Below are 25,488 nucleotides of genomic sequence, written 5' to 3' on the forward strand. Positions count from 1 at the left end.
TGATGGAATTACTCTCATCATGAAGCAATTCGCGAGTGTAAAGCCAACACAAAGTTTACTCACGATTCCGAGAGTAAGCAGTGTGTGAGTTTATTCGCACCCGCCTGCTTCGTGAGTAAGATGCAAAACAAAAACAGAAACACTCATGAGTTTTTATTCGTGAAGAACTAGTGGAGGTGCGGGAAGTGCATTTTATTGTGGTTAAAATAGCAAATCCAGTGATTAACCAACATAAACTAATGCTTTATGCTTCATTGTTCCTGAAAAGCAGCACTGCCAGTCGTTAAAATGCGTATTTCGTCAAAATGCAAAAAATTCACGAAGCTTTGCGAATCACATGCGAGTGCTTGCCAGCTTCGTTTACTCACGAATAAAGAAGTGCGAGTATTCTCGGGCCCTTGTTGTTCACGAGTATTTTTGTTTTGGTTTGTGTCTGCTCAGCTGCAATCTTCATCATTTTCCATCTCTGTCTAGGATTCCTCTAGACCTAGGTTATCTCGTACCATTCCGCTTGGTTATCTCTTGAAATTCGATGAGAATTTTTCGAGGTAAGATTATCTGATCCTTCACATTTCTTCAGGAGTTCCTTTTCGAATCAAACCAGGTGTTCCTTTGGCTTTTGTGGTTTCCCTTTGGAACTTTGATTATGAAAATGTTGCTATCTATCTTAATTCAACTTTGAAATTTCTCCAGCGTTTTTCTTCGAGAGTTCTTTCTGGGAATCCTCCAGGAGTTGCTTTTGGATAACCTCTAGGTGTTCCCGTAATTTCTTCTAGGAGCCCTCCTGGTGTTCTTTACAGAACTCATCCGTAATTAGTTACTGGAGATCTTTAAGAAGTTCTTTCTAAAAATTCTCAAGGGAAATCTGAAAAAGTTTTTTGTGGGAATCTTGCAGTAAGTTCCATCTATGGGTCCTGCAGAAGTTTTTTTGGGAAATCCCTCGAAGGTCTTTATGGAAAACCTTCAGAATTGATGTAATTCCTCTAAGAGTTGCGTCTGGGACAGGAGTTCTTCCTGGAGAAATCTCTAGATCGAATTCATGGACCCCAGAATAAACTCCCTGTTCTTAAAAGAACTAATTTCTAACAGACTAAACTTTATAATTCCCTAAAGTAATTTCTGAAGTATTTCCTGGAAAAATCCCCAGAAGAAATCCATCAACCTTCCTAATGCATCACGTTGGGAACAGCTCGCTGACGTTTAGGTTAAAAAAAAATGACCCTAATGCACAAGGAGGGTTAAGGAATCTGCAGGAATCCATAGAGGGCATACAAAGTAGAATCCCTAACAGGAGTTACTAAAGGAATCCAAGGTTGCGTTTATGGAGTAATCGAAAGATAAATTCTCGGATGAAAAATTTGATTTGTCATCATAGATTGTTACATCTGTATCCATGAATTAGGATACATTGCCTCAATATTATTGTTAAACTATAAATCACTTGTATTTGGGAAAACATTTTGATAAAATTTTGAATGTTGACAAAAACGGAATAATATGTTGGCGAAATCGGATAGTGATACAAACGGATAGTGACATAAACGGAGCATATCTGTAGTAGCGTCATAAACTTGTATCCAAGCAAAAACAACAAAGAAGATATATTTTTTCTTCATCTGCCATGCCCAATTTCAATCACTATTTTGTGGATCTAAATTCCTTCGCACCATTTAACATAAATAGAGTGGCCGGAGTAAAGAATCATTAAAAGTAATTGGAACTACGAGCTAAATCACTAAGAAATTATAAAATAGAAGCACAGGTTTCATAAACAAAGCTTATGATTTCACAAGATTTTGTCATGATTGTAGAGTATATGCGGCATGATAGTATGACTCGGTTTTCTACTTTTCGCCTATGGACCGGAATCATAAATGGCAAATACTAGTTTCATGAATAAGGCTTATGAATTCAGAATTTTTTGTCATAATTCAGAGTACATGCGACATAATTTCATTCCACAATTTATCCGTAACGTCGAGGTTATGTTACGGCAAAACGGGTCATGTTATCATACCGTTATAACAAAATACACATTTATCGCTAAATCATGACGCATTTCGCCAGTTTGGGGTTCCGGATTTTCACCCGTGTATGTTCTCTTTTTGAAATAGGGGAAATTACCTATTCTCGGCCGTTTTGTTCTCTTCGTCTTTGGGGGTTTTTTGAAACCTATTAAACTCAGAGTTGGTCTCAAATCCTTCCCAACTAAGCTGAATTATATAACCAAGTTTCAGGCAATTTGGCTGACAAAAACCCCCCATGACGAAGAGAACAAACCTGCCGATAATACCCATTGTCACCCTATCTACATTTTTAATGAACTTGAAGCTGAACAATTGGATATTCAACCTAATTCAACTAAATTCAGTTTTCAAGACAAACAAATCGCCCGCAACAATAAATTGCAAACAAACTCAGAAGCTAACAAGTGCCCAGCAGAAAGCATTTACAAAAAGAGTGCTTTACAGCTCACACTGTTGTTCCTGTCATCACCGGAGCGAAACATCACAACATCTTCTCTGATCTTGTACTGAACAACTCTACCGAAGGTCCAAAATGTTTGGCAAGCCCTTCTTAGCAACCGCAGGCATCCTCCAGGTCGGCTTTATCAAGCTCATTGAACCATATTGCGGTATCAAAAAAACGTTGCGAATTCAGGAATTCTGCACATTGATAATATGGTTCGAACGTTCAATCATCATGCTAACTGTTTCAGTGGCAAATTGCCTTTGTAATGCTTTTTGTGCTTAGAGGGGCTAGATGCTGTATATCGCAAAATGATTCTGAAAATGGCCACAGTGATCTAAAATCCGACGAAGTCAATAGAAGTTAAAACAAAAAGCAACTAGTGTAATTTCAGTTCGCAATATCTGAAGGATATCAAAATTATGCGATTAAATTATCACTAGAACCACGGATGCAAACAAGTAGTCGAAAGGGTACATCCGGATCAAACAGGAACGTTCAATCTCTTGTGCAAAATTCGGCCACCATCTGGAGAAGTAATAAACTGCAATCATCATAAAATTCCCAAACCTAAATGATTTCCTTCGCGCAATACCCAATATGGTAAGTACTGCGCAGTATTGTGCTTTGCGCATATGGTGACCCTAATTTACCGGAATTAACAGTCACATCGAGGACATGCCATATGGACAGGGGGTCCATCAACTGTAGTGTCGCAAAATGACTTTACCAAACTGGTACCATCTCTGTGTGATCCGGCACGCACACGGGATGCCAACAATTAAAAATCCAAGCCATCAAATCACGTTGTTTATCGCTCTGTATTAAGAGTCGCGAAATATGGTCATTTATGGTCATGCATGCATATGGCGCGGCGACGATGCGTAAGGGCCAATCATCCGGCGCGACAACAATGACGCCATCAATCTGTCGAAAAAAAGCGCAACATTCATTCGCGAACGGTGAAATATGATATTTGTCACCGCGACTGAAATGTCGCCAATGCCGTCAAACCATATGGGCACAGTAGACTCTGGTCGGTCAAAATCGATTACGAATGAGCGTAAATCGGAGCGGTCCCCGACATAAATCATCAATTCGTAGTCCGCGCAAAGAAAGCCATGTCCATGTTTCAGTGTTTACATTTTGGGGCATGTCTCGGAGCGAAGTATAAGGAACCGCAATCGGGAACGGTTATGGATCGGCCGCCGCCAACGACGACTACGGTGGCGACTTCCAGTAGTTTGCTTGGATAAATGCCCATAAATATACGGTGGAGCGAGTACTTCGTACAATGTAGGGTTTTCGATATCAGTCTCTGTTGGCCAGTTTTTATCATAAAATAAATAAGCCATTGCGAGCTAAAGCGGCCTTGCGCAGAAGTGCAGACCGCCGTTACACACCGTGTCTCCGTCAGAAGAAAAACAAAAATCAATCAACGCAGCTTAATGTGCGGTTGGAATAAAGGATGTTTACGGATCACGCTGCGATGCAACTTGCAACAGTCGAACGAAATCTGTTCAGTCGTACCTACTTCGAAAGGGCAAACAAATCAGGCACCACTTGGATCCGAACGAACCACCGAATGATGACAAATGACTGGAAATTGTGAATATCTCCCCCGGATGAGGGTTGGGACGGTTTTGGACGTAGTTTAAATGACTGACCACCTTCGCCAAATTTGGAAGGTTATCTCTCCATCAGTGGGTTAATTGACTTCAATAGCAGATTGCGAAAATAGCTTTATCTCTGTGAATGTTAAAACAATTGAATAAGCAAAATTGAGTAAAGGAAACTTAATAGTCAGGTAGGTAGGTGTCATGTGGTTTATAAGTATGGTACAAATCAATTGATATCCCGATGATAAAAATAAAAATGAGTGGATGTCTTAATACCAGCTTGGTAAGTCGGTTTCAGTGGATTTCAAATGGATGACGAGGATTTCAAGAACATTTCAATTGAATGATGGAGGTATCATGGTGTTTCAAGGCATTTCAGGGCCGTTCGGAGAATGGAATGGAATTACGGGGATTTCAAGAGCGTTTCAATAATATGAAACTCCTTGAGAACCTTTGAAACACCACTGAACCTCTAGATATCTCTCTAAAACACCCGAGGATCCCCTGAAATGCCAGAGACCCTCTAAAACGCCCATGAGATTCCCAACAACGCCACTGGGACCCCTGAAGCGCCGCCCCTGAGACACCTTACAATGCCCCATAGACCATCTGAACGCAATGAGACACCGAGGAACAATCTGAACCCCCTGACACCCCTGTGAAACTCCCAGGAACTTCCTAAAACGCCCCTGAGACTTCCCGGTACCCCTGAAACTCCCTTGAACGCCCCTGAGACCAGAGTTTCCGATTGCTCATGTGAACATAGATAGGACAGCGAGCCTCCCACCAAATTGTCTCCTAACTCTTCAAAATCTGCTGCACTGCTAGGAGGCTCACGAAAATCCTGTGGGTGCGTACTAGGTGCATGGCTCTCGGGGAGTTCGTCTCATGCGCTGCGTGAGCTGTTGGTATCTAAGGTGAAAAACAACTTCTTGGTAACGAAGAACCCCAACAACTTTTTTCTATACACAATTCAAGTGTCTGGTTCGTCTATGCGATACGACTTAATGCAAAGGTTAAGGTTTCAATCCTCGTTCATTTAGGAAATTTTTGTCATGAAATTTTCCACTTTAATTAGCGCATGAGACGAATCTCATAAGGTATATCTTGAGAAAAATGAGAAGCACAGTATTGAGTCTCGAAATGTACAGTGCTCCTGGGAACTCGCTTGTAATGCGGCTCTCGCACCTGGGACTAGAGCACGTGTAGTGTACATCAACTTTGCTTGAGATCCCCTGAAGCACTCCTGAAACCCCCTCAGAGCCCTCTGAAACCCTTGACCTTGAAAAAGTCCTCTGGAACCTCCCTGAGACCCTCGTGAAACACCCCTAGGACCCCCTGGAGCCCATTGGAATACCAAGGCCGCTTTAAATCCCCCTGAGACCTCTCAGGGTACTTAGGTATTCTCAGATAAGCCCTTGGGACCCATAGAAACGTCTCTGAGATGGTACTTCCTGAAACCTTCTGAAACGCCCTCGAGACCCTCTGGAACTTCCCTGGAACTCCCTGTTATTCCTTTGAAGCGTCTTTGAAGCCCTCTAGAAGACCCATGAGATCCCTTGAAACTCCCCCATGACCTCCTAAAGCGCCCGTGAGATCCCCTTGAGCTACCAAGAAGCTTGTAAAACCTCCTGCGGCAACCTCGAGACCCTGAGATCTCCTGGTACTCCTTGGAGCCCCCTTAACATATGTTAAAGTGTCATGTGGAGACATTTTAAAATTTCACCTGGCATCACTGACCCTTCCACTCTTTTTGTAGTGTGCTTCCTAGCCCTAATACATAGACAGTCACACAGGAAAAGCACAGACTCTCACTAGCTCTAAAATGCTACATCATTTATGGATGCTTCCTGTCCGAACGCTATGGATTTAGAGTCCACACATGCTTCTGGTGGGTTAAATCAGTATATGCGCTATATTTCTGGAAGAATACATGTTATCCAATCTACAAAACGTAAAGTGGCACAGATTAGATGACTACAGTGTGCTAATTCACAATCAGTTGTACAAGATACTGTTGCACGTTCACTGAGACCACCTGTTCCTTTGTCGGCGAATACCAGGCTGGTTTTCATGAGGACCGATCAACGACGGTTCAGATGATTATCCTGTGGATTACCTAGAAAAATGTCTAGAGCCGGGGTTCCAAACCTTTTTGAGGCGATCCCCTTTAAGAATTATCAAAACATCTGCGGCCCAATTAAAATTTTCAGAAAAAAAAAATGAATTAAATTAACGAAACCGTGTTTTTTTGGGTACAGTGACGTAGCCAGAAATTTGCTGTGGGAGGGATTTTCGACGATTAATTATAAGTTTTTTTTATTCGACACTCACATTTCGTAAACAATGATGTCATGTACATTCAATTTGAGTCGTAGGTGAAAAATATCAGCGCGGCCGAAATTTTTTTTCTGAAGGCGTTTTATACTGAAAATTTCTTCCTCAAATTGTGGGTTTTGGGGGTGGCGGTATACAAAATTAAAAATTGGTATAATTGGCACAAAATAGAATAAAGATTTAACCATTTTTTTGGTAACATCGTGCCCCCCCTGGAATAACTTTACGGCCCTCAGGTGGCCGCAAACCACGGGTTGGGAACCCGTGGAGTACAACATTCAGATTCACCATCTGTTTAATCGTTTCAAAGTTATGTACGATTCAGTAAAAGAAATGTCAGAACGCAATCAATAAGGGTTGATATATGCAACTCTGAAGGATCAAGTCAAGTTTGAATCGCAGACGAAGTGTCTACTTTTGTGACCTCAGATTGACTGAAGCAGGTTGTTGAATGTATCTACAGAGTCAAATCGGCGAACATGAATTCACATCTAATTAATGTCTTTGAGTTCGAGTTCGCCTGACGAATTGGCCACCCGCACGCGTTCAGCTCAAAGTTCCAAAGGCGGACGAAACAAAACATTGATATTAATGCAAATTAAGCGCTGTTTGACAGTTGACCGTTTGTTTTTTGCACCTGAACAGCACAGTAGCTGCAGGTACAACGGAGAACTGCATTTCTTTGAATGTTGCTTGTGGCGGTTGCATGAGTAATGTAGTAGAAATAGGGTAAATATTGACATGTCGGCTGGTGCGATCTGAATTGTTCGGGATTGATCATTCGGTATCATTCGGCATCAATCTGATATCACCACAGATTGAAAATAGAGAATATATTTATAATATGGTAAATTGTGTATACAACATGTTTGTACATAACTCTATAGGTTGTTTAGTTGTTGATTAAGTATCGCAAAGATATCCTATCCTGGTCCAAAAAGAAGTCATGCCCCTTAGATAAAATAAAACCTACGACAGATAATCGTGTATCGCGAGAAAGGAAAGACCAGGGGCAATTGCTATCGAATCAATTAATAGCTGATTAACATGTTCATAAATTATTCGATCCTAATGTTTTCCAACTTCGTTACTGCGCTGTGTGGTTTTCAATATACCAACCGGCGGTGGTGGGGGAAGTGCGAAAAGCTTCTCAAGTTAAGTCACACACGCACGAAGGGGATGCAGAATCGAATAGCTACGATACGAGCAAAGGCTCAACAGATTGTAATAAAATGAAAATGAGACGGCCGAACATGACAGATGGCTGTGTATATACAGAGAGCGTTAATTGAATTACTTTGTTTACTATTTCGGAATTCGAGATTTCCATAACTGTAGTATCTATTGCAAAGACAGCTTGCAAATAGTAATCGTAGGTCGAACATTATCTCACGCGACCGAGCAGCAGCGTATTCGTGTGCTAATGAATTTGTTGCAGCAGCATCCCATCGATGGGTATATTAAATTTCCCAATCTCAGGCGAATCGTGCAAAGTGATACTTGATTCTGCTGACTGTTTGGAAGGAAGGCTTTTTACCCTTCCTCCGATCGATAAGTGTTTACGTTTACGAGCATGTTCGATTCGTTGACGGGTCCATATTTGATTTGCACATACATAGAGGCACACATTCATTGGATCGTTTCAATTATTGTTGATTTTGCTCGGTTAAGACAAACATCACACTTTGCGCGCGCCGAAAAGGTTTGCTAGTCTTAATTACTCAATTTACGACAAGACAGCAAGAGCCCAGCCAGCAGAGCTGAGAAATCGTCCGAAAAAGGAGGGAAGGGCCCTAGGCCCCCCCTAGTTGGGCATCGACCGTCGTCATCGTCTGCGGTTCGGTTACATCTGTCCGTGTGATTTATTAAGTATTCTTCGGTTGAAGCGAGTGGCGCTGTCCGGTTTGGCGATATACAGGAGTTGATGACGGTGACGGGAAGTAGTCTAACCATATCTAGAAGAAGAAGCTGATATTTATGCCAACGACGACGATTGCCAAAAGAAGCAATTTCATAATGCTGACAGATATGACCTTCTTCATCACATGCATACGTGTTGCTTATGCGTCCATAATGGTGAGTCATATCTGCTTTATCGCATCTAACCAGTCCCTAATCTCAGAATTTACAACAGTCGCTCACCAAATTACATATTGATCTTCTTTCGTGTCGAAACCTTATGGTCAAGAAAAATCCAAGGAAGGAAGTATAACAGCATTCTAGAAAAAAAAATTTTAAAAATTTTGGTAGATGGAGCAAATATTCTATCTATTAGCAACAACAGCTATTCTCAACACCAAATGATTGGTTAAAATATAAGAACACCTCTTTCCAATACAATGTTACGCGGAATGCACAATAATAATTGTAGAATACCTAGATTCACATTGAACTAGCAAACAAATGATTACCAAATGAAAAAAAAAAACTAAACTTTTTTAAGAGTGCTCCCACATTAATTAATGCGAAATGATATACCAAATTATTCCCTTAGCCAGGACTTGACTCACTTCTGAAGGGGACTCAATTCATGATAGGTTGATGCACGACACTCGTAAGTCTGTCTGTTGCATCGCAATTGAGCTGTACGCCGGGCGCGTCATCAACGGCGATGGTGTTTTGATTTCGCACTTCTTTCACTCGTTATTTTATTGCGAGTCAATACTTGAGTGTTTCTCAAATACTAACCCGACATTACCCTTTTTATTGGAACGAACATTAGATAGGGTTTTATCAAGACTATGATGAGGTTAGGGACGAATGAATGTTGAGGGTTCGATTCCCGGTTGGCGATCAAAAACTATTTACACAGCTGAAAAATGTTACATCATATAAGCTGTAACAAAAGGACCCCGTTATATCGCACACATTTTTCCGTCAGTTTATAAATTTACAACTTGCTCTCAATAAAAACCTTGCACCTCTTCTTCTTGGAAGATTCCTCTGCCAATGACCATTCTGCATGTGCACAGATCGAAAAAATAGTGTAAATTTCTGTAAAACATAAAGCATATAATTGGAACATGGGATTCCACAGAAGTTTACATGACATGATATGTAAACTTCCATTATATGTCACGTATATTATATGTCATGTAATTCAGCATGACTCAGAGTTACATGAAATAAACACAAATTTACTAGATATATCGTGTAAACCGTCATAACTGGTAGTTTACATGACTAAAATGAAGTTTACATGACGTGCACAGCAAAAATTTCTGAACATTACACCCGACGTAAACAAATTTAACATTTAAAATTCTATTCCAATTTTACATTAAACAATTTCTTGTATGGAATGTTGAGCGCAAGCTTCATACTGAGAGCAAGCTGTAAATTTAAAAACTGATGGAAAATGTGTGCGATATGACGGGGTTTTTTTGTTACAGGCTATATGATGTAACATATTTTAACTGTGTGTAACAATTATTATTGGCAGGCACGGAGATACCGTATGCCCAAGTTCTTTTACGAAAAGGTCCTGGACCAATTATTTGTAAACAATATGCATATAAATGAACTGACAGTTTCTCGAATCGTACTTGAACTACAGAGTAAATGGCGAGATAAACAACAGCTAGTTGAGTTGGGCTCCCCACCCAGGGCTTGAGTTCAACGGGTAGTCTAAGTACTAGTCAGGACCCGAACCTAAGGGAGTGGACCTGGTATGATGGTTAGAACACTTGACTATCACGCCGAGGACCGATCCCAGGTCCCACTCCCGACAAACTCGCAAAATGTGAGTTCTTCCTTCGGAAGCGAAGTAAAGCGTGGGTCCCGAGATGAACTAGCCTAGGGCTAAAAATCTCGTTAATACAGATAAAAAAAGGACCCGAACCTCCAGGGGAGAGTGAACAACTTAAGGCGGTAGCTGGTGGAACGCTTACTATTAGAGTGTACTCATGTACGGCCCCCTCCCCTTCTCGAAGTCATCCCTAACGGGCGTACCGCGAAGGTAAGGAAGAGAGAGAATGAGTTCTTAGTGGGTCGATCCCCACATCACCCGAGGAACACCCTCTTGGATATCTGTTGCAGATTTTCTCATTCTATAAAAAATACAGTAAAGTTAGGAATCCGCCAAGAATCGTTCAATACTGACGAAACCATTTGAAACTATTCTTCACATGTTTCTTTGGGAATTCACACTGGAACTTCACCAGAATTCGACAAGGAGAATCCACGGAGAATTTTATAAAAATTTTGTTAACGAATGCGTTAGGAATACGCCAAATGCATGAAATTCATAGAGGACACACTCCACGCACTTCTACACCGCGGTTTTTGGACTTCATTGTACGATATTTCTGGGCTCCTGCTGTAGATTTTGATTCTTTTTGCACCAAAATGAAGATAATCACTTGTATTATTCTATTAGCACCTGAAACTTAGAAAGCTGCTTCTAGAAAGTAGCAAATTTCTTGGCGTTCGGTCAAAATTCGTCATTTTTTACAATGGTGTCCCGTTACGCTGTATTTCTCGATTTATTTCGAAGTGCAAAGGTTCAATTCCCAATTAGAAAGTATAAAATGCACCTTCTATTCAAATCTGATCGTTTGATATGCTGGTTAGCATGTATTTAGCAACATAACAATTTATGGAAGCAAAAATTTAATGCTCGCGCAAAACGTACCGCATGGAATGTGTCAGAGAGTCATTATGCCCACAATGCTCCAATACGCAGCAGATTCTTTTTTCTATGCTAAATATGCAGTTATCGAAGAATCCGGAAAAAATAACGATAGTCTTGGTAAGCGTTAAACACTTGAAAAATCCGCCAATTTTTTGTTTGGAATTTTGTCAGCATTCCTCTAAGACGAATTGGGACGCTTATAATTAAAAGATATGGAATGTTCATTGCCAGATTGCTATATAAATTTGAAAAAAAAAAACGCTTAATGGTGGGACTTGAACCCACGACTTAGTGTTCTCTAGACTGGCGCTTTAACCAGCTAAGCCACAGAACAAGTTGAAATCTTGAAAGAGAGAAAGCAAATTAACTCCGAGCCCACACCTCTTGAACACTCCCTTTTCCACAAACCCATCTCTCTGTCAGCTATATTACAAAAGCCAATCTCTTTTGTGTTTTCTTTCAAACATGAACAAGACATGTGATCCTCAAGGACCTCGAGGAATAAATAGCAAAATATTTCGCAAATTATATTCAGGGAGTCTACTCATAAGACAAAATAAAATTCCCTGAGATTTCTAGGTTCCAGGGGAGATTTTAAAAGCTTGAAAGTAAAAAATATGACAAATTTTTGTTAAATTTATATACTTTTCAAAAAACTATACAGAATTATCCTCAAAAATTAAGTTTAGGAGAAAATGCATAAGATCCCAAGTAACACAATTTGTTATAATACTGTATATAATACATGTTTCATACAAACGTCCATGTTTTGTTTCAAATATGGGAAACGTATTTTCATACACTTATATAACCGAAAAAGCGCAAAAAATGGCGGCTTATAAAGCATCTTTGATGTTACTGAAGATGTTTTTCATTACATTCTTATAACATAAAATTATGTATCGAATATGTTCTCAGCAACATCATAACAACTTACTTATTGCCGGCACGAAATTATTATTGTCAACCACGCACAGAAAATAAATATGGCATCTTTTATAAATGCAGTATTTAGTGACGGCTCAAAATTATTTTAAGGCCTTACATTTCGTTTGTAATTTACCATCTCGATGTTTGGGCACTATGACTTAATTTCATGTGCCGTTCAAAATTTATGGTGAAATAAGCACTTTTCCTCCTCATAAATTCATTCGCTTTCCATCGGATTGGAAATAAGAAGGGAAGCTTTTTGACATCTCTGTGGTTTGTAAGAGATTTTCAAACAAATTTTCAGACATGCAACATGGTGGCTTCTTGACAAAGTACCGTCAGAATGTTTTGGGATGTTATTTTCAATTATGATGTATCAGTGATGATCTTTTAGATTGCAGAATTTGTCTTCGTTATCAAAAAGTAAATTATATTATTTCATTACATATTTAAACTGTTCCGGATGGATAATTATTGGCAGAAACATCAGTAGATGGACAAGCGGCTATATATAAAAATGGTAGGGTGAAACTTTTTAGCAGGCACTGTAATTGGTCTGGCCTGATATATGAAAGAACTTAACATTTTAGAAATACGTTCAAATTACGACTGTTATACATCTCAATAACATGTTTATCGAATATCACTTGAATCGAATGAAATACATTGAAAAAAACATCATAGCAACGTATTTTGAACATCTACTTCCCAATAGAATACGACGATGCCATTTTTGGTTTTGGATGACCTATTTTGAACATAGATATAACAATAACAAAGGTGGAGTGCGTTTGCTAGAACGAATACTAGTTAATTGTTCACGGGATCAAAAATAGTGTAAAAACTGTGCTGGTAAGTGAGATTCATCCACCACGTAAGTACCCCAGTGATTTTTAGGTGACGGGAGGCCTGCCGTTTATATAAAGTTGAATGGTGGCGCCCATCTTTTGAGCCATGGTGACAGTGGTCTGCCTGGTGGTCTGCGCCAAGTTTTTTTTAGAGACTATTAACATACCCATTTGTTACCCCGTTTAGCATACTTGTAGCGGGATCAAACCGCAAAGCATAAAATTAAAGTTCTTATCGTATTTGGATTGCCTTGTATTTTTAAGTGAAAGAGATGTTTATTAAATAATGATCAAGTCAGTGAGAAGAGATAGCAAACTGAAAATGTTCTACATTAACGTATTTAATACGTAAAAACAACGTTTTAATAACATGTTTGAGCTCAAAGGTTATAACTATGTGCTGCTGATGTTATACGTATCATCTTCAATTGAAGGAAGACGATGACACAAATATCTTGTGTAACCAACGTTAAATTTACGTTATTTTAACTTGTAGTGAGGATGATAACATTTTTCAGTAACTTGTTATTGCCAAACACAGTTAAAACATGATTTCAACGTAATATGTGTACAAATACGATTATAGTACTATACTACAACGTCTTTTTCTAAGTTTATTCTTAATGATGTTTTCTGTGTTACTTGGGATGCTGCCCAAAAAAAAAATCACCAAGCTGTTAAATTTATCCAAGTACTTTTTAGGTCAATGGAAAGATTGATGGCAATTGCTTTGATATTTCTGCCAAATATTTCTTTTAAAAAGAAATGACATACGAATACTTTAAAAATCAGGAAAAAAACATTCATGAATTCAATCCGTAATTCCACAGACCATATCCCCGTTAAATTGCTAACACTGATTTAAAACTGGATGCATATAGTCTGTGCTGATGGTGTAGTAATAGATCTCCCGAGATTCCATCCATAGATCTTCCTTGAACTACTTCCAGGATTCCTCTTTGGATTTCAACCGGAATTCAACCTTTAAATTCTTTCGCAGTTCCCCTACAGAATTGTTCTCACGAGTTGTTCCTTGAATTTATGAAAGTTTTTTTTTCTGGAGGTTAGCCGGATTTTTTTTACTGACTATCTTCAGTTCTCCCAAGTTTCCATACAAAAGTTTTACTTTTTTCTCCCATAAATAGTACTTTCCAAGATTTCTTTCAGTGTTCCTTCGGGAGTTCTGAGAGTTGATCCTGGGATTTATCCCACAATTTCTGCAGGAGTTTTTCATAAGGTCTAGCGGGATATTTCCAGAGCTTTTCCCGATATGCTTCCAAAATTACTTGCTGGAAATTCATACAGGGATTTCTCTTATTGGTTTTCCGAAATATCAAACTATTAGTTTTCTAGTTCCTCTCGAGATTTTGAAGAAGCTAAAGAACAAGGATTTCTTCCAGAGTTTTTCGATATATCTAGGATTTCTCTTAGAGGTTCTCAGAGTTTCTCTTTGAAATTCTATAATATGTCGTCGTTGGATTACTCAAAGTATCCAGTTCTTCTCAGGATGCCTTCCAAAGTTACTCTCGAGATTTCTCCAATTGGTATTCATGGAGTCTCGCACAAGATTTCACCTGGATTCCTTCTGATATTCCTCCGGGAATTTCTGAAAAGGAATTCTGTAAGTTATCCCAGGAGACATTTCGAGAAAACTCATGGAAAAATACCTGCATGAACTCCAGGAACTATGAAAGTCTCAAAAAGAGCATCCAAAATGTCGGAACAATTTCCAAAAGAAATTTTAAGTAAAGCTCTGGCATTAATTTGATCATGATCATGATCATGATTGACCGCCCGCGGTTGCTCCTCTGTTATTGCAAGGACAACTACATTTACACAAAGAACCAACAGATGATGCTTGGGATTAGCTTTCTCTTCATTGTGTAAATGCTGGAATCCCAATACTTTTCAATAAGCAATACCAGCGCCGGCCGCGTCCGAATGCAGGTCAATTGAGGATAGGGAAGGAAGTTATGACGTGATTCTCGCTTAGGCCAATAACCGAGGAATTCTCTGCGTTACTACGAGAAATCACTAGGAGTTTGGACAGGGGAAATGGAGATGTGTTGAGGATTTTGCCGTGGTAAACGAGTGTAATGTTTTGATTCGCGATTAATAATACGCTCGTGAAGAAATACCCTACTAAACCTTGGACGACGAACGCGATCTTTTGTGCCTCAAAACTCACCCTACATAAGTTATTCATTCGCAACTAAGGAGAACACAAAGCTAAACACCGACGCATCTGTAGTTTGCGTTTCCGCGCGAGACAATGCTGAACGCGATCAATTCACAAGTATTAACAAAATAACACGTGATAAATAAATCAGAAAGATCTTACCGCATGGTTCGCCGTCTATCTTTTACCGACCCTCTCTTTTTCCAGATATTCATGCAACCTTTATTTGAGTCAAAACATTTATTCATTTGGACTAAAATATTACAAATGTCGACACCGAAAATGACGAACCATTCAAATTTTTGTGTTCATGCAAAAAATGAAAGGAAATTATTTATTATCAACTAAATGTGCATTTGGAACTAGCGCCGACACATGACGTGACGAACTTTTCAATATTTGTTGGATAAATACACAAAAACCAGAGCAGAATTGTATAAATCCTTTAGCATTATTATTATTATTATGATAAAATGGAAAGAGCTCACCAATAAACATCCTTCGAAGTGTCCAGTGCGTATGTGCTACAGCATCTTCCACTAACTGGCCACTTCTCCGAATTCACACTGAACCGCTACAACTACACACGGGTACGACGATGTGGACATTCAAATTGACGACGAAAAAGCGGCTTTTTCACTTTGCCTCAAAAATCACACTAAACAGCCCCGTACGAAGATGAGCACAGCCAAATCTGCGACGACGACGACGCGGCAGGCCCAAATGAATAAAATGGCCTCTTCACTTTGCCTCCAAAATCACGAAGATGAGCACAGTCAAATAGACGACGACGACGGACGATCCGAATGAAAACGCGGCCTGTACACTTTGTCTCCAAAAACTCACTAAATCACCCCGTACGAAGATGAGCAGTCAAATAGACGACGACGACGACGTGCACGCGGATGATCCGAATGAAAACGCCTTTTAAGTAAAGCTCTGGCATTAATTTCGAGAAAATCTGCGAAAAAAAAATCAACTACGAAGAAAAGCCTGGAAAATACTCTGAAAGAAATCACGGGGTGAACCTCATGAGAAATATCAGCAATATCTTCCGCAGGAATATCAAAAGGCACTGGATCATCATGGAGAAAGTCCATGATGAATTCAGAAAAAATGAGAGACATCCGGAAAGAATCTTCTGTGAGAAGTCCCGGAAGAAACTCCAAGAAAAATCTCAGGTCAAACATAAAAAGAAATCCGCGAGAACTTTCAGGAAGTATCCCGGCATAAACTTTTGTAGAAATCTAGAGAGAAACTCTGCAAGGAAGCTCACAATAAAGTCTTGAAGAAATTACAGGAGAAACTTCGGAAGAAATCTCGAAAGGAACTCCTGCAGATCCGTGGAAAACCCCTTCAAGATTTTTGGAGGAGCTCTAGTTGGAATGGAATCCCGGAATTAACTGCTGTAGCAACTCTGGGAGAAATCCCCGCAAGACCTTCTGGCGAAGTTCCATTAGGAACACCAGGAAGAATCGTGTATAGGGTGGGGCGGGGCAAGATGGGTCACGGGGCAAGATGGGTCAGTGCCATTTTTGTGCGCATTACTCTTGTTTTGTTTAGATTAATAATTTTGTTAGATGACCAGCATGAATATACAAAAGTTTGGGGCATTGATTGAAAAATTATTCACTCTCATTGGAAATAAAAAATAAAATGGTTTTTAGCCATTTTTCTTATGCGATACATTCCAAATAATCTCCATATAAACGGCTGCGGGGCAAGATGGGTCACCTTCAATTTTGAACGTATTTTTGGAGCATTCAAAAGTTATTTATTTTTTGTTACAAGACTATCTCATAAATGACTTCAATCAAGCGGAATGAACACTCAAAATTATAACATAAAATTATGATAATTTTTTAGTGAAAACATCGATTTTCAAGACGCCTTAGGACCACTCAAATCGTAAAGTTTTTTATATTCCAAATAAATCTATAAAATGTTTACTAGTAGCTCTTGTTTATTCAATATGGATATGGAGCATATATGAATGCGGAACAAATCTTATATTTTGACGTTTTTCGTTGAGAAAATGTGAATTACTTAAAAGGTGACCCATCTTGCCCCGCACTTTTTTCACGGTGCAAAATTGATCACTTTTTAAAATTGCTTGTTTAACGTCATATTTTGTATTTAATGAACTTTTTATCGACTTTTAGCATAGCTAACTAGTGTATTAAAGAGTAGCGGACGAATACAAACCAATACGATTTGTATTTACAAAGTTATGGTGATCCATCCTTATGCGACCCATCTTGCCCCGCCCCATCCTACTTAATCTTCAAGAGGAATCTAGGAGACATTTCGTGACACTTACTGCGATATATTCTGCCTGAGAGATACTCTTGTGAAAATCTCGGGATAAATCCTTTTCAATTCAATTCAATCCCATGAAAATTTTTTCGGGCAAAAATTTCTTCGGAAGCGATACCGGAAAAATCTTTGAAAGAAATTCTGTAGGCACTCCGAGAAAAATTACAAGAACGCAGTCGGAGATTATGCCAAAAATATTACAAAGAACTTATTTAGTAAGGCGTCAAATCGCCAACAAACGACCAAAATTAACTACGAATTCGGTCAGGAATCTTCGAAGAATCCGTTAAACTTTTACTAGAAACCGAGATACGAACTTTTACAAAAGATTTCGGAAAAAAAGTTTCTCGATGCTGCAGGGTCTCTTCAATAGCATCTCTGGGAATCCAACGCAGAGGTTGTACGAAGCTTACTCTAGAAGATAAGCAATAAATGGTCAAAAACACGTTAGAAGATCGTTTCGTTTTTGATTCGCCTAAAGTCTCTCTTCAAATATGCCAAGGAACTCTTTGAAAATACGTTAGAGAATCGTCCAGCAAAAACTTGCGCAATTGACAAGCAGTGTTCAATTTCAATTTTAAATTTATCAAAACGGAAAAGTGATACATAACCAGTAAACATTTGGGAACTCCTGGTCTAGCGCTATAAAGCTAATTGTCTTTATTGCTCTATGCAATAAATGCACATCAATTACAATTGCCCTTGCGAATTCGACTCTACGTTCAATTTGTTTTGACGACAAATTATTGAGTGGTCTTGAACACACTGGTTAGATCTATCGCTGCTATGTACAACCACCACATAAAACAGTGCACATGATTCTTTCGATGCGATTTTTAGTTTTAGGCATTTTTTTTCGAAGCTGCACCATGTACATTTATGACCCTTCTTTTTACTGGTGGGAAGGAATGCCCCCGATATTGAGATGACAAAATCCTGGTATTAAGGTGATCAGTTGACTTTTCCCAAAATACATCTAAGAAATGACGAAGAAATACGTGTGAGAGTTCTTGTGTTTAGGACTTACAATAACATGGTTCGGTGATAAATTATCCTAACAAGTACGTGCGAATGATTCGTTTCCTTTTGGACAGCTTAAAAACTAAACGACAAACTGACTGATCGGAACTTATTTGGAATTGAGCAGGACGAAGAAAAAAAAAAGAGTTGAAACCATTCCCAAACATGGTTAACCACGGATGGATGGGTGGTTGCTATTGCTGCTGCTGCCATATGGGCCTGCTAATAAATCAGGCAGCATTTGCGGGCGCGCGCGTAAGCAAAATGCTTTTTGACAGTACCTGACAGTTGAATTAAGCGTGACCACCTCTCGCTCATTGGTTGAACTCGATGACTGCCTGGAAGCAATCATGTAATGCCTGCGAGGTGAGGGCCTCGGAGCCAGACACCGCGTACCTTAAATAGGAATTATTTACACTGAAAAGACACACCTTACAAGGAGATTCGTCCTTCTTATACGACCTGAACCTAACAACACCTGTTGTACTTACATACTAAGCTTTAGAGTTGTATCTAACACCTAACTAAGAGAAAGAAAAAATATCTCACAAAGTCCCCTTTTTTCCAAGTTTCTTTACGTAAATTGAATCTAACAAGAAACACAAAAACGCGAAATAAATTAACTAATGTTGAGTTGCTACTTACCGCAACGGATCCCTTCGGTTTGGAGGCTGCCACGTACGCTAAATACTGTATCACTTTCTTTGTGTTTTCGGTCTTACCGGCACCCGACTCGCCCGTACAGAGGATGGACTGATCTTCTCGATCTGTGAATGAAACAAGATAAGGGAAATATAGTGGGTCAGCTTTTAATCAAAAAGACTAGAAGAGGTTTTCAGAACTATCATAAAATCAAAATAAAAGTTATCAGGTTTTATGACGGTTCTAATAACCTCTACAAGATTAATTGGCCATCCAAATGTTTCTGAACAAAGTCACTGACTCAGTTGGAATATGTATATTAAAAAAACATCGTCATCATGTTGTAATTTCTATGAAATTCAACGCTTCAATGTGCATAACAATACGTTTCATACTTCCACTAAAGAAAAGCATTTTTAAACTTTTCATATGTTATTTGTACATGATTGAGAGTTTACGTGACCAAAATTATGTTTGTATCTGTAAAACTTTTGCCCTTGAAGTCATGCTTCAATTATTCTTTCAACCCATAGTCATACAATTCAAATTCGATCACTCCAGAGATGGTACAAGAAATTACTCCAGCATCACAGTAGATATGGCAACGAGACCATCGCAGGGACAAAGTATATTTGCTTTGCGAATTCCTATCTCCGGGTGTCACAACAGAGCATTTAGTTAGAGAGGTACTTTCTACGAACGATAGTGAGTGACAAATATGCGGAATCTGGAGCAATTTATTAAAAGCTGTTTGTGTAGTGCATTCCAACGCTGGCACTGACAGAGTTCTAATCGTACTGGGATCAACAACTAGCAGTTCGACTACCTATTCAATGCAGTTGGGATAAATAATAAATCAGTATAAAATTTGTACCCACAGTTATCTTTATCAGTAGTCGTTATCTCTTATCACATCCTACGAATATATTTCAAATTAAATACATCAATCTCGCCGCGAGTAGCTGCGAAACACAGCAGCAACCACACCGGACAACAGATGATTCATTGAAATGGAATTTTCATTAGGGCACTACCAGTCACGAACGTGCTATATAAATGATGGGCTGTCTGACGGTTCAGTAGACTGACTGACTGCCTGCCTGGCTGACCGTTGGAAAATGAGACACCGGGGGCGACACCAGTGTGCACGTGAGACGGTTAGATTAGAGTTGCATGTTTAAATGGCAATTGCAGATTCGGAGTGTAATTCACCCTGCATATAATTGCTTAGTATATATTCATCATACTCATATTATCATTGAACCTAGCAAAACTGCACTTTACTGCACTGAATTTGCTTGGAAATCTATTGAGAATTCGTTCCCAAATTCCTTTGAGAATCTCTCGCCCGAAATTCTATTCAAGATTCTTTTTTGAATTCCTCACGGGATTTCTTCTCCGATTTCTATTGCAATACCTTTTCAAATTATTATGCAATTTCTTACTGAATTCCTCCCGAGATTACTATTGAAGTTCTTCCTTGAATTTCTGCAGGTTTGTCGTAGTTTCTGGATTTCTACAGGATTTTTTCTCAAGTGTCTTTTCAGCAGCAGTTTTCCAGATTTGCTCCCAGAATTCCTTCCGGGGTTTTTCTGAGAGCTGACCCTGGGATTTCCCCAAGGCTAGTTCATCTCGAGATTCTACTTCCCTTCCGAAGAAAGAATTCACATTTTGTGAGTTTGTCGGGAGTGAGATTCGATCAACGGTCCTCGGCGTGATAGTTAGGTACTTCAACAATCACGCCAGCAAAGTTTGCAGGATATCCCAGGTTCCAGGAGGTGTTCCGAGAAAAACTCCTGGAAAATCCGGACAAGAACTCCCGAAGTATCTAAATATTAGAGAAACCCTAAGGAAAATCGGGATAATTTTCGGTAGAGTCTAAGAATCTCTACCGAAAATTATTGGACAGAAAAAAAGGGGTCTCCAGTTAACCTAGTGGTTAAGGCTATGGATCACCAATCCGGAGACGGCGGGTTCGATTCCCGTTTCGGTCGGGAAAATTTTCTCCTCTCCCTGGGCATAGTGTATCATTGTACTTGCCTCACAATGTACAAATTCATGCAACGGCAGGCAAAGAAAGCCCTTCAATTAATACCTGTGGAAGTACTCTAAGAACACTAAGTTGAAGAGAGGCAGGCCAAGTTCCAATGCGAACATCGAGAAAGAAGAAGAATTGGATAGAAAAAAAAATCTCGGAACCAACATATTAACAACAACTCCAAGTTCCAAAAGGAACTCTGAATGAACCTCGGAATAAAACCCAGCATAAGTCCTGTAAAAACTCTGAGTGACATCCCGGGTGCAACACCGGAAGGAATATTCTAAGATAATTTCCGGGATAAGCTTTGAAATAAGTCCCAAGCGGAACTGCATCCCGCGAGAGACAATACAAAAAAAAAACTTTCGGAAGATATTCCGAAATGAACTCCACCAGAAACTTATTAAATAATCCTGAGAGGAACTTTAGCAGAAATCCCAGGCATGGCCAGGGATAACTCCTGTAGAAATTCTGGAAGAAATCGTCCGAGACCCGCGGGGAACACCGGGAAAAATTGCGGCAAATAACTCAAGAGGACTCCCGGAAGAAACTCTAGGAAAAATCCCGTGACTACATCTGAGGAATATCCTGGGAGAAGCTCCTGTAGAAATCGCGGGACAGACCCTGGGAAAAATTCCATGAACATTTCGTGCAGAAACGAAACTTTGGGAGAAATCTAGCGAGAGACTTCTATCTATGAGAGAAATCCTGGAATGAAATCTGCAAGATCCCTGTGAAAAACTTCAGAAGAAATCGGTTAGAATTTAGGAATTCTGCAAAGTATTGCTGGAATTTTGAGAAAATGCCGGTAGGAAACTAGAAGAACTTCCTGGAGCAATTGAAGCAGGAAATACTAAGAAAAATGTCGTGAAACATACGTAAGGAATCTTTTTAGAAATCTTTGAAGGCATTTTAAAAGCAATAGGTGTCTCCGGAGGTCCAGAAATAATACTTGACGGAATTGATCGAGAAATTCTTATGGAGAAATTTCTGTTTAATTTTGAACTCCCAGCTACATACGTGCCACAACTTCTTGTCGGAATCCTGAGTTTGTCGTAAATGCCTCCTTGATTTAGAAGCCTTCTTCTTGTTCCTCTAGAAGCCCTCTTGTACCTCATTTCTCTAGAAGCCCTCCTCTTGTTCTTTGAATCTGAAAAGCTGATGAACTTAACTGATCGATGATCGTGCAACTATTCTTTACATCAGTTATAACTCCAAAGAAAAGTCAGTGCTTTAAAGAAAGAGAAATTTCAGATAAAAATATTAGAATTTGTCAACGTTAACCAATTTTTCTGATGATCATATTGGCATCTAAAATGTCAAGAAGTTCATTATAAATAAATCTAGAAAGAAAGGCCAATCTATAGGGTATTGTACCATTTGGGCAGGTGCACCTATTTTGGGCATTTGCCGCTATTACTAAGCCAATTGCAAACCGATTGATTTGAATTTTTGTAGAGTTAGATGCTGTACGTGCCTAACTCTGGACAAAATTTCAAATCAATCGGTATGAAATTGACTTAGTTATAGCGGCAAGTGCCCAAAATAGGTACACCTGCCCAAATGGTACAAGACCCTACATATGTCTTTTTGTCTGTCTGTCTGTCTGACACTTATGGATTCGGAAACTATTGACGTGAAACTATGTAGGTGGGTACTTTTGGGGCCGGGAAAGGTTCTTAGCATAGTCCTCCGATCTCTGGAAATGGGGGCTCTCATACATATGAAGTAACGGGGGACTTGTCTAGGGAGATGTATGTCAAAAAACAGAGTAGGCTGGCAGGTAGTATGATGTTTGCCGGGACAGCTAGTGTTAGGTTAAAATAAAGTTTGCATTGGCAATTTGAGAACCCCCTATAAGCGCACTGTTGACCCGGAGTTCGTCAGCAGCTTTGAATTTTTCAAACAGCATTCAGCCAAACAACTTATTCGGCCAGGTGGCATTCTTTGGCCAAAGGACATTAGGACAAACGGCATTCGGTCAGATGGCCGAGTACCGTTATCCTTTACCTTCCCACGACTTTGAACGACTATGTATATCTATGCCAGAAAAGCGTTTCCAAAAAAGTGCTAGAACAAAAGTTGAATCAATGAAAAAAAAAATTGGTTGTAAATCAAAAGGTTTTAGATTGTTTATCAATAGTTTCACTATTGAAACAGCCCAAGTAACATTTTATAGTTAAAATAGACTAGAAGAGGTTTTTAGAACCACTATAAAACCAAAATAAAAGGTATAAGGACTTAAGACGGTTTTGAAAACCTCTATTTCAATTGTCTCGAGATAATCGAAAATCGATGGTGCTCTAGAGCAACCATGGGAAGTAGATGATTGTTAGTTGTTATACTTCACACCAAAGATGTCGATTTCGTTTTACATCGTCGTAAGTGATGTTTCTTACTACCTACATCTATTGCTAGCTACAGTGTATCAAACAATTGTCCGTACAGCAATTTTTTGATCAAAATAATTTTTCATTCAACTGTTTATAACTTTTTTATACGTCAATCAAAAACGCTGAAATTTTGACCAATCATAAACCATATATTGCAGCTCCATTGGTAAAATTTTGAGCGAGATCGAATAAGTTTTCTGAAAGTTATGGAACTTTTAGTAAAACTTTTAGGATTTTTGAACACATTTTTAAAACATTTTATCTCAATATGTAGTCGATGAAACTTTTTCAATCTTTTTTGTGTTACAGCTTATACCTAAGGCTTTTATATACAGCTTCGTTCGAGGTTTTATATTCACTACATAAAAAAAGAAAAATCTGTATACATTCAGAGTATTATTTGGAAATTTATCATATTTTGATCAATAAAAGTGCCAAGTGTTTTCAACTTTTTTAAACTCTCTTAATGTAATATTTTTATACAGGACCTACTAAACAACATATCAAGAGAAGGTCCTATGCCTTTTTCGTTCAGTTAATGCACTTTTATTGGTAGAAAACGATTGGCAGATTATATGTTCAAAATATGGTGATTTTTTAAATACCGTCAACTGCATAAGCAATTTTTTCATATTTTTTGTCAAGGTTGCGACCATTCATTTGCAAAGATTTACATTCATTTGCTATTATCTCAGTTCAGAAGCATGCTATCGAAAAACAATGTATGGATGAATTTAACCTTGTAGTTTTATCTGAAAGTTTGCCGAATAACATTGGGGTCTCACACGCATACCAAAGTCGTGAGCGAGCTGTGAAGGCAACTTTCCACAGCGTGAATGAAATTTACATTCACCGCGTGGAGAGTTGCCTTCACAGCTCGCTCACGACTTTGGTATGCGTGTGCGACCCCAATGTTTTTCGGCAAACTTTCAGATAAAACTACAAGGTTAAATTCATCCATACATTGTTTTTCGATAGCATGCTTCTGACCTGAGATAATAGAGAATGAATGTAAATCTTTGCAAATGAATGGTCGCAACCTTGTTTTTTGTAGTGAATATAAAACCTCAAACGAAGCTGCATATGAAAGCCTTAGGTATAAGCTGTAACACAAAAAAGATTGAAAAAGTTTCATCGACTACATATTGAGATATAATGTTTTAAAAATGTGTTCAAAAATCTTATAAGTTTTACTGAAAGTTCTATAACTTTCAGAAAACTTATTCGATCTCGCTCAAAATTTTACCAATAGAGTATTACTGCCTGATTCATGATTGGTCAAAATTTCAACAGTTTTGATTGACGTATAAAAAGTTATAAACATTTGATGGAAAAATTATTTTGACAAAAAATTAGCTGTACGGAGAATTGTTTGATACACTGTATGTAGTACAAAACTGTTTACGCTCAGTGCCCCGAGTCTCGTCGTAAATAAGCAGCCACTGACAACTATGAGAAAAGTTGTGAGAAGGAGAGCCGAGAATCAAACCCATGATCCCCGTTTATGATTCTAAAGTTTAGCTAACCACAGCACGAGTCCCATGACCATCAAGACACACACAATCCTTTTTTTCGGATACCCATGAAGATGCAGAGATACGTCATTTCACTCGGATATCCATGAAGATGCAGAGAATTCCTAGGTACGTCATTTTCAATGTATGGTTGAGACGTGCTCATCCCTGTCACGGCTTCGTGAGCATCATAGTTATGTTTTTTTTACGATGTATGGGGTTCGACTGTGATTGTGGTTATGTTACGGGAGTTTTCGGCTTCCAGCCTTCGCGGAATCATAAACGAATTTATGCTCTGTAGCCGAAACGTCAGGTGAAGAACATAAATCCATTTATGATTACGCGAAGACTGTTTATTTTATCTCGCAAAAAATGTAGAATTAAGCGTTGAATATTGAAAATAAGGGGATTTTAATGTACATTCACATCATTAGTCTTCTATGCTATTCTATGCTAGTCATGTAAACTACATTACGGCGGAAATTTACACGGTTTTCAGCCGATAGTTTCGTAGCTGGTATGATTCCATTGGTGGAATTTTACAGGCCAT

General features: G+C 38.9%; 1 protein-coding gene across 2 annotated transcripts in view; it reads right to left on the minus strand.

The window, feature by feature from the left end:
• The window catches only part of LOC109406436 (myosin heavy chain, non-muscle), a 192,394-nt gene that overhangs the window by 25,664 nt on the left and 141,242 nt on the right, over window positions 1-25,488 (minus strand). For both annotated transcript variants that reach the window (XM_029870829.2, XM_019679532.3), the window contains exon 4: window positions 18,997-19,118. In XM_029870829.2, the coding sequence (XP_029726689.1) occupies window positions 18,997-19,118 (122 nt within the window). The remainder of the gene's footprint in view (window positions 1-18,996; window positions 19,119-25,488) is intronic.

Source organism: Aedes albopictus, chromosome 2 (assembly GCF_035046485.1).
Source record: "Aedes albopictus strain Foshan chromosome 2, AalbF5, whole genome shotgun sequence".
NCBI lineage: Eukaryota > Metazoa > Arthropoda > Insecta > Diptera > Culicidae > Aedes > Aedes albopictus.